The 11,123-nt window shown below is 40.9% G+C and overlaps 1 protein-coding gene across 1 annotated transcript in view; it reads right to left on the reverse strand.

Annotated features, from left to right (window-relative positions):
• ADAMTS16 (ADAM metallopeptidase with thrombospondin type 1 motif 16) overlaps positions 1 to 7,107 on the reverse strand; it is a 156,343-nt gene extending 149,236 nt beyond the window's left edge. Inside the window, exon 1 of the mRNA XM_008052739.1 lies at positions 6,787 to 7,107. Coding sequence (XP_008050930.1) covers positions 6,787 to 7,050 — 264 coding nt within the window. The 5' untranslated portion in view covers positions 7,051 to 7,107. The remainder of the gene's footprint in view (positions 1 to 6,786) is intronic.
• Positions 7,108 to 11,123: the final 4,016 nt, after the last annotated feature.

Genomic DNA, 11,123 nt, shown 5'->3' on the forward strand with positions numbered 1-11,123 from the left:
ATATCCTCATCCTGATTCCAGCTCAGTGTAACAGAATTTCTACTCCAGGCATATGTAGCCAGTAAGATAGGGGATCTGTGTCCCCTCTGAAACTCCTATTCCAGGGCTCCATTTGCACTGCAAGAGAGGAAAGCCCATAGCACCTGTCATCCCCTAAGTTCCATAAGGCATAATGTCTCCTCCAGATAGGCGTGGCCACGAGAACTAATTTCCCTTCTGCTAAGAGCCTCTACTTACAGGGTGGAAGTTCTACTCCAGGCTTAGCAGGCCAAGAATTGCGGAGCTCTGAATACCCACAGCGCACCTCACGTGTAGGTTGGAGGTTTCAAGCCAGAAAGCAAAAGCGGAGAAGACATGAGGCCACACCATGCCTGCCAGAGCTCGACCATAGAGCAGGGGTTTAGAAGAAACAGGAGAAGCAGGTCATTCTATCAGTCCCAGCTGCAGATCAGTGTCTTGAAGATTTTGCCCAGGAAAAGAGACAGGCAGCTAGGACAAGAAGCTTGCCTCCGGGTCTGACTTTATTTGGAACAGAATGAAGGGAAGTTCATGCCTCAGGACATTGTCAAACATAATGGAGATTTTGGCTCTCGGCAATTGATAGAAAGAGATCCAGCCACTTATGACAATTGGGGTGAATCTGGAGAACATTATGCTAAGTGAAATAAGCCAGATACAGAAATAAAAATACTGCATGATCCCACTTATATGTGGAATCTAAGAAAAAGTTGAATGATAGAAATAGAACACTGGTTAGAACTTTCCCTCTCAGGGACAAGGAGGGTAAGGAAATGGGGAGAAATAGATCAAAGAATACAAACTTGAAGTTACATGGAATGAGTAAGTCTAGAGAACTAACGTATAGTGTAAGGACTCTAGTTAATGATATTGTGCTGTATACTGAAAATTTGATCTGAAGTAGATTTTAGGTGCTCTCTCAACACACACACACACACACACACACACACACACACACACACACACTCTCTCTCTCTCTCTCTCTCTCTCTCTCTCACACACACACACACACACACACACACACACAAATGTAACTATGAAAGCAATAAATAGATTAATTTGCTTGAAGGTACTAGTCATTTTAGTGTTTGTGTGTGTGTGTGTATATATATGTAAACATCATGTTTTCCACCTTAAATATCTATAATAAAAATAAAATTTAAAAGATAAAAAGCAATAAATACAGCCACAATGGCAACATCTTATAACATAGAGAATTTGAGTAAAAATGAATTATAAGAGAAGTAAATGAAAATTCTGGAGCTGAAAAGTATAATATCCAAAATAAAAAAAAATTACCACAAGACCTTCATAATAGATTTGAGCTTTCAGCAGAAAATCAGCAAACTTGAGCATAAATTGATAGAGATTATGCAACCTGAAGAATATAGAGAAAAAAGATGGAAGAAAAAAAAGGAACAAAGCTTCAGAACTGTGGCATATCATTAGACATACCGACACATGCACTATGGATACCAATACATACATACCTGCATAAGCATAACACAATATGCACAATCAACCACAATGAGATAAACAGTTGACTTATCATCAGATACAATGGAAATCAGAAGGTGGTGGGAGGACATACTCAAAGTGCTGAAAGAAAAGCAATAAAAATGCCTGGGGGGGCACACCTCATCAACAAGGGTAACTGCACAATGAATATTTGTATACCTAACCCTGAATTGTACTCCACAATTTTATTTATTTATGTATTTAATTTTATTTTTATAAAGATGTGGGATACAATTCAGGGTCAGGTATACAAACATTGATTATGCAGATACCCTTGTTGATGAGGTATGCCTTTCCCTCCACTAGCAGTTTCCCTCAACTGCCAATCCCACCCATCTTTGACAGTTTCCCACTAGGGATTACCAGTTTGCCAATCCCTTTCTTATAGTGTTATAATAATTGTTCCAGGTCCGCTTATGAGTGAAAACATATGGTACTCTGTTCTTTTTTTCTGTGATAGATCACTGAGTATGATCGACTTTAAATCCATCCAAGTTGCTACAAAGTCCTATGCTTGTCCTTCTTTATGGCTACATAATATTCCATTGTGTATATATACCACATTTTTTTAATGCAGTCCAGCTTTTATAGGTAACATAGTAAGTTTCATGCTAAAAATTTTTTTTAAAAGAAAGAAAAACAATAAAAACTGTCAATCAGTGCAGGACAACTGTCCAGGCAGCTTTTGGATCAACCTGGCTCTACCCATTTTCTTCCTTTTAGTTCTCAAGAATAAGTGTTAAATGTGATGGAAACACAACATCTTGAGATAGGGAGGAACTGGTGGAAATAGGCCAGATTCTGTTCCAGTATCCCTTGAGACAGGAGGTAACAATCCAAGTAAAGAACTTGCCCATTGTGCCACGTGCCCCAGGGTATGAAGCCTAGGGTAGGTGCTATCCAGGGAGTCTTAGCTGTGGTGCAACGTATAGTTAAGACTCACCCACCGCAGGTAGCTATATTGAGCCTTAAGGTCCAGTATACAATGACTCCTAGGGGTTTGCTGTCACTGCTGCCTATCTGCATGTAATATATCCACTTTATATAATTTGTGATATGTTGGGTGTTCTGTCTCATCAGATTGAGATAAAATTGGTTACCAGTGTACAGTGAACCTGCTTCACAAGTCAATAATCCCAATCCAACAAATAAAAACCACAATGAGATACTAATACTATTCCATACTCACTAGGATGCTAGTACAAAAAAAAAGAAAAAGAAAAAGAAAAAAGACAATAAAAAGGGTTGGCAAGAATATGGAGGAATTGAAACTCTCATACATTGATAGGGTAATATAAACCGATACAGCTACTATGAAAAACAACTGAATAGTCCCACTCAATGTTAAATATAGAATTTCCATATGACCAAGGAATTTCACTCCTAGGTATATATACAAGAAAAATGAAAGCGCACATCCATACAAAAACTTGCATAAAAATGTTTGTAGCAGCATTATTCACAATAGCTAAAAAAGTAAAAACAATATGTCCATCAACAATAAACAGGTAAATAAAATATGTGGTATAAGTATACACTGGATTATTAAGCAATGAAAAGGAATAAAGTACTGTTACTTCCAATAACATGGGAAGAACCTAGAACATGTTACACTAAGTGAAAGAAGCTAGTCACAAATACCATATACTGTATGTTTCTGTTTATAATAAATTGCCAGATTAGGCAAATCTATAGAGACAGATAGTACTTTAATGGGTGACAAGAATGGAAGAAAGATTTGGGGAACTAGAAGCTGATTATAAGAGGCTTCTTTTCAAGGTGGTATACATGTTTCCAGCTAGATTCTGGTGATATATGCACACTTCTGAAAATATACTAAAAACAAAACAAAAAAAGTATACATTTTAAAGGGAGAACCTTTATTAGACAGGAAGTTAATTAATAGAGTTAATTAATTAATTAAAGGGTGAATTATATCTCAATAAAGGTTTTTAAAAAACAGTACCTATCTCTTAGACTTATCATCAGGCTAAGTGAGATAACCCATGTAAAACGATTGACAAAGTGTTCGGCACACAGCATTCGATAAGTTGATACTATTCTTTCTGTTTTGTCATCATCATCGTCTAGCCCAGTACGTTTATCCATTATTTAACTTTCTGAGTGACACATATTTATGTGATGGTGGTTGGTGACTACAACAGATTTCTGATGTCAGTTTGGTACAGACATATATATATATACATGTCAGATACTATTTTTTCAAAATTAATCCTTATTTAATTAGGTAAGAGATACTTGGCGGCAATATCAGGTTAACTTTAGATATATTTTTAAGGCTCACAGATCTTATTTAGTTCATTAGACTTGGACTTAGTATGCGAATATTAAACTCTTCACATTTATCAGTGATGTTAACAAGGATTTCATGAACTTTGTGGTGATAGCAGTCTTCCCCAGGACTGTCTGCTACTCCTCCATCTATAGGCATCACATTCTAACTTGAGCTGGGTTTTGGACAGTCTCTGAAATTCTACCCTGACCCTCTCCAACTACCACCACTCTGGTGTCCATATTTGTCCCTGTTTCATCACCCTGTAGGGAAATCGCCTGTTCCCTGCCTCTCTCATTAAACAATAAACTCCCTGGACCCAAGTCTGGCAGATTCCAGTCACACACAATTCCGGAGGTCACTTATCATTCACATTATCATCATGAACATGAGATCCAACATACAATGCTTGTTTAGTTTTGCCTTTCCCTTTTATGACTATTTATTTACTCTACAGCCCTGATGACTCCTTTTCACAGTGTTCTTCAAACCAGCTGACTGAGGGCTACAGCAAATTCTTTCCAACTCAAAATCTGAGAATCGGGGGGAAACATTGTACATCAGTTTGGAATCTACACTGTCTCACAATAGTAAAACATTTTCTCTAATTGAATGATGTATGACATTATACTTTTCATTAAGCAATATGTGTTTAAACTTAAAAATAATGCTCTCATCCTGTAGATTAAACAGAGAGAATAAAATAGACAACATATCCCACTAAAAGGGACCTTGTTTTCAAAGTATTCCCCACTAGGCTCTGCAAACCTGCTTGACTGAGGATAGGATGGAGAGAAGAGAATCCTAGTGACTCCCTGATGTTGCCATTGGAGACCTGGGCAGACCAAGTTCAACCAGAAACCCTGCCAAAAAGCTTAACTAAGATCCACCTTGGACTCCCATTAGCCTCTGAGAGAGAGACAAGAATGAGGACAATAAAAAAAAGCCATCAACTAATGTAAAAGACACACTATTGTTCTCCAAATGTTAATGGATTACATAAATGAGGAATGGGTAATCATTAATCAGGAAAGAAATAACCTACCAGCAGTCATTCAATATTAAATGGCTAACAAAGGAGGGCTTTAAAAATTTTTTTCCTTGTTTTTCTTTAAGATGCCTTTGATTTGTCTTATTTACAGAAAACACCTCTAAACCTCACATTCTTCAGTCTACTTGAGGTCACTTCTGTAATGGTCATAAGTAGACAAACTATCAGTTAAGTTGGAATTTAGGTATTTGGAAGATTAATGGTCAAGACACATACTTTTCTATTCCAGTGACCACAATACCAGTGGTGATTAACTAGAGAAGCATTTTTTTCTGTTCTTTGTCATTTTATCTTTCACCTAATTGGACACTTACAGCTTTTGCTGTTTGCTGCCATCAGGTTCACAGAGAGCCAGAAATCTCAAGCAGCTGCCAGCCTCCTCAACTCATAGGACAGATTCCGGGGTATGGCTTAGCCACCCTGAGAGAGTTCTGGCTCAGGAGACCCAGGGGCATCAGCGAGCTTGCACTCCTGCTGAGCTGGCAGGAAGCACCTAACCCAGTCTATACAAACAAATTCAAGGATGCTGCAAAGGGATGGTGCAACTTGCTACCACACAAATGGCTTCCATTTCCGGTCTAAGGCTTTATGGAAGAAAGCCAAGGAAGAGATGTCTTCCTTTTGTGCATGACATGCAGAGTTCTAACCTATTAAGGAAGACCTGTTTTTCCTGGGAGAGTGTGGAAGAAGTCAGCTCCATTGTCTTCATGCTCAACAAGAGTGCCAAATCACCACCACCCCTCTCCCTGGCAACTCAACCCAAAAATCTCTTGCAAATAAAACAGAAATGACATCAACTCATATCAAATTTCCCTAAAAAGCAGAATGCTAATATTTTAAAAATATTTTTTAATAAGGTGTAGTATTTGCATATACTTAGTATTTTAAAGAACTGGCCATGAATGCCCATTCAGTATCCAATACTCCCATACTCATACACAAAATCCTTATGAGACATGGGATCTCAATTTCCTCTCCTTAAACTGGGAAGAAATTTTCAGGCAAACTGAAGGCATTTTCCAGGGAAGCAATACATGTCCAAAAATGTATTTGCTAAACCTTTAACGTGATCAAGACCTTAAAGTGTTTTGATCACACATTTTTACTCTGCTCTCTGAGTCACATTTCGCCCCGCTGTGTCTGAAGAACTCATTTCTGGCCAAGAATCTCAGCATCTCCTAAGCAATGTGTTCCCTAAGAATATAAAAATATGTTAAGAAAAGTAAAAGACCAGTCAGTGAGATTTCGGACTGGGAAGGCCTGAGGGAGACAGGTAGATTCTGCACTTGGTCGGAAGCCCTCGCTCTAGAGTCCCTGTGCACTTGAAGCATCTAGGTGATGTGCAACACTTAAATTGGACATTCAGAACATGGGACATGTGCCCATGGCCCATCAGCCCAAGAGGACCAGCAATGTCCTGCTACAGACGATGTGCTAGTGTGGAAGCACACTGTCATCATCAGAGGGACAGACATGAAGTCCTCAAAGTCTTCCCAACAGCTGACCAAACAATCCACACAGCCAATCTGCTCAACACTGTCATCCTATTCAAAATGGAGACATTTCTCCAGTCTTTGTAACAGGCCAGTAAATGAGAGTTAAAAACATCTCTGAAGAAATGCATGTGTTAAGACCTGGCTACAAGTCGTACCATTTCCAGACCAAAGCACTCTTCCACAATTATTCCAGAACAAAAGGGTGGGTGTGTTCACTACTTCCCAATGAGTCAAAGGAGGGAACATACTATTTCTGGAAAGTATCACTTGACACTTTTTCTCCTGTGTAGTTTGCACTGCAGTATCACATGAGTATCTATGCCATTTTGAGGGAAATCTCTGGTGACACTTCCCTTTTGCACGCGGCACTGTTCCTGCACCTTACTCCCAGGGATGCGCGCTGTACTCACCAAGCCTTGGCAGGTGGAAAGGGCCACGGTGGAGTTTCTGTGGGACCGCAAGGAGCCCTGATAGAAACAGAAATCCCCCGGCGGCAGCGTCTGCACAGACTTAGTGCCTCCCTCTCCCAAGGTCTGCACGGTAAATCCGGGAGCCACCAGGTTGTTGGAAGTCCTCAGATCCATGTGGAAGTCGTGCCTGGAGCCTCTCAGCCTAAGGTGAAGAGAGTCGACCCCTGCCTGGGCCACGGCTCTCCTGCGCCGTTGGTGGTGCATGATTTCATGGGACACGTAATCGCCCCTGTGGTCAACCTCGTAGGCAGAGATCAGGTCGTATTCTGAAATAGAAATAGCAGGAAGCGGCTGCATCATTTTAGGTATCTGAGAAGAATCAGGACGTTTTAGAGTACAAGACTAACTATCAGATGACATCGTCATCTAGTGAAGAATGAGGAGGAAAAATGCAACACCCGCCCACTCTCAGTTCAGATTGTGGAACACACACAATCAGAGTTCAGAGGGGAAATCATAAAAGGGGCGTTTACTTGAGTCAACGTTGCCCCATCCTGTGTCATTACCAATCCAGCAAGTTCTACGTCACTTAGAAGGAAAAATAGATTACCAACTAAATAAAACCAAAACTGAACTTTTAGGATTATAGTTCACTGAGAGAGTAACTACCATATGTAATCGTTTTTATAGTTCTAAAACATTCCTTCAGTCATATTCTTCTGCTTTTTTGTTCTTGTCCTTTAAGTTGGGGGTCTCACTCTGTTGCCCAGGCTGGAGTGCAGTGGCACGATCACAGTTCACTGCTGCCCCAACCTCCTGGGCTTGGGTGGTCCTCCCACCTCAGGCTCTAGAGTCGCTGGGGTTCTAGGTGCACAACACCATGCCTGGTTAATTTTTTGATTTTTTTTTTGTAGAGACGAGGTCTCATTATGTCGCCCAGGCTGATTTTGAACTTCTGGGCTCAAGTGATCCCCTCGCCTCAGCCTCCCAAAGTGCTGGGATTACAGGCGTGAGCCACTGTACCCTGTCAACTTCTTTTTTTTATGAGCTACGTATGTTAGGAGACTGTTCTGTTAGATTCTTAATAACCAGGGCCTTTTTCTGCTTTGGCCTGAGTTGGACACGCTTTTTGGTATCATAAGGTAAAATAAAACAGCATTCTTAAGAAGTGGCATTTGCCAAAAGTGAACAGTATATAAGGAATTATTAATTTCTGAATACAGAAAGTTTGCTTCACAATCAAAACTCTGTCAGTGCAGAGGCTTGTGTACCCAGGGTCTATTCTTTCTTAGTAGGTAACTGAATGGTTTCACAACAGCGGACTGGGAAGAAGCTAGTGGCTGGTCACAAAAGGCAGGTGTCTGGGTTTGCGAGGGGCAGAGGAGGCCAGGGGTGGATGGCAAGGCACTGTCTGGAGAGTCCCCAGGGCTGCAGCCACCGACAAGGTGAGGGTCTCAGGCCAGGCAGACAATTCCCTCAAGCAAGCAGTGAGACGGAGAGCTTGGCAAAGGCCTCTGCTACCCAAGGCTTCCTCTTCCTAGGGCCAATGGCTTCGATATGCAACTCTGCTGAGCCTGGAGCCAGGCACCCTTGGGCCCTATTAGCAGGGCTTTCTATACAGGTACAGATGGGCACTCTGAGGGTACCTGGCCAAGGGGCAGTAAAGGGTTCTGATAGACAACTTGCCAACTAACTGCTGAAACACATATCAAAGCAGGTAACCGGCATCTTGTAGGGTGGAACACATCAGGATCATTTAATATTGTACTCAGAAAGGTGACAAAGGAAAACAAATCCGGTTAAACTGTATGCAGTGGTAGAAGAAAGGAAAACATGCACCAGGAATGAGCACATGGGGTGTTGGCACATGCATTCTCCATCTGTCCATGGGACACTCGTAGTCGACATTCCCAAAACTGCTTTCCTGCCGAGAGACCCTGCTTCTGTCATGCCTGGTTGTCTGGAAGAAAGGGCAAGGCCGGTGTGAGGCAGCCATGTGAACACCTGCCCCTCCAGCCCCCCACCAGTTCCTTTCACCACAGCCAGCCAGGCAGAGGAAGGACCACAGGAAGCAGGTTGGCTTGTTCCAAGCAGTGGTCAGTGAGCACGTTTTATTGCACATAAAAAGATGATTTCTACTGTTAAAAAGTCACATTGTTCCCAGATGATAGAAGGCATATTCTTATAACTTTTATTCTGGAGGACAGATAATATGTGAATATGCGCCCTTTACTGGGGGAGGATATAATATGCATCTTGCAAAATGACGATTGATCATGATTCTTTTACAAGCACACATATCGTGCTGTGCTGATCAATGTTTGACAACCAGCAATCTGGGGAAAAATGGGCTGGTTTTCAGCACTTGCCAATTTCCCTAGCGTGAGTATTCCCATCACTGCTGATTTCAGTGGCTCATGGTGCCATCACCAAGCGTGGAGTTGCAGAGAGATGTGCAGCAGCCACCGTTGTACAGTATGTCTACCACACAGATGCAATGGATGGAGAAAACCACCAAAGCATAGTAATAGCAAAATATAGTAAACACTATATATAGTAAATATGTAGGTACTATGTACATGTGCTTATATGCTATATATAGTATATTACATATATGTAAATATATACTCTACATAGTCTAGTAAAAATATAGCAAATAAATAGTAAAATAATCATGCAGTGATGTGTTTTGAGCATTTTAATGTTTTTAAATGTAATCATTTCGATTTATGTATTTCAATTTCTAATAACCAGCTTGTAAAATTCCTGAAGAGGTAATATTCGGCTCTCAACAGCTGCTTTGTGGGGCCGTGGTCCACCAACTCCACTCCACTGTCAAGGCACTCACTGGCTTCATCACAGTCCCTTCCTGAGGATGAGGGAGGAAGATCTATCTTTCCCTTTTGTCCATGGTTCTGGTTTTCAGAACCATATCCCCCTCTTCCCACGGTCAGGCAACACTGATATCCCCCTCCTCCCATGGTCAGGTGACACTGGGCAATGTTGGGAGGCAGTTTTGGTCCTCAGTAAACGGGGAAGGGAGAATGACACTTCTGGAATCTGGTGGGTAGAATCCAGGGCCACTGCTACACATGCTGCAGTTCACAGGACACACCCCACAACAACATGCCAGTACTGCCAAGCTCGAGAAGTCCTTATGTGGTCAAAAAATAATCCTCGGTGGTTTCAAACGTGTAGTCTCATTTATACGCAAATGAGTATGAAAAAGGTCATAGCTAAGAAATTCAATGAATGAACAAAATAAGCATAACATCTCATTATAAACTGATTACTCTTTAGAGATAAGTCAAAGTATAACTGCAATAAGCTGAACATTGTAAATTAACTTGAAGCTCATGTTTTAAGATGATAATCCCCAAAACTCTTGACTTGTGATTTCAAGCAATAGCGTTGTGGCTAAAAAATATTAGTAAGATTCCCGATCTTTAAGAATCCTTTAAATAAGACATTGGCCCTATATAGATTTTTTTTTTTCCAAAAGAAGAAAAAGGTCACAGATGGCTGCTTAATTCAGTGCCCTAAACGACTTGATTTCAAGAGGTTTTATGACCACAGCATCAAGTCTAGGAAGACTGGTTTAGAAATGAACGTGTGAGGGGCAGACGTCATGAGTGTGTTCAGAAGGGCTGCAAATTGCTGATTTGGGGACATCACTTCCTAACTCTCTCTGTGTTCAGTGACATCACACTGATAGCCTGCAATCGACCATGGTGGGGGGTTTTACATCACGGGAATCAGCCCATGTTACAAATCGGAGATCCTTCTGCCCCCACCCTAAGAGCTTGCTAAACATTTCCAAGCACACTCCTGGGCCAGCTGGAAAGAGCTGGCCCTGTCTCGTGTTATTTAAATATTTGAACATAAATTACTGTAAACTTCAAACACATACACATATACAAATACAAACATGTGCCTATTATGGCTGGTGAAGCACAGCTCTAATGAATTTCTAAATCTTATCCTGGAAGTCCAACTTACTTTGGAATTTAATACAAGTTAACAACTCTGTAATGCTGTCTGTGGTCTGAATAGAAGACACAATTTGTATTAGAAAGGCAGATTGGTATGTGTGGGGGGGAAATGTTCAAGTCTTTTATCAAGAAATAAGGAAAAGTAACGTTGGATCAGCAAAAGATGAAATTGGCATACTTCATATCTGAAAATAAAATGTATCTCAGCATAGTTATCTCTTAATGCCTCAAAAAATGCGAAGCTCTCTTTCCTATGGCTTGATTCTTTCGGACACCCAGCAAAATGAGCAACCATAGTTTGAGTCATTTGTTTCTTTAAATAAAACATAGGGGCACAGTTAGTTA

The sequence above is a fragment of the Carlito syrichta genome, unplaced genomic scaffold (genome assembly GCF_000164805.1).
Source record: "Carlito syrichta isolate Samal-C Ts95f unplaced genomic scaffold, Tarsius_syrichta-2.0.1 Scaffold287411, whole genome shotgun sequence".
NCBI classification, from domain to species: domain Eukaryota; kingdom Metazoa; phylum Chordata; class Mammalia; order Primates; family Tarsiidae; genus Carlito; species Carlito syrichta.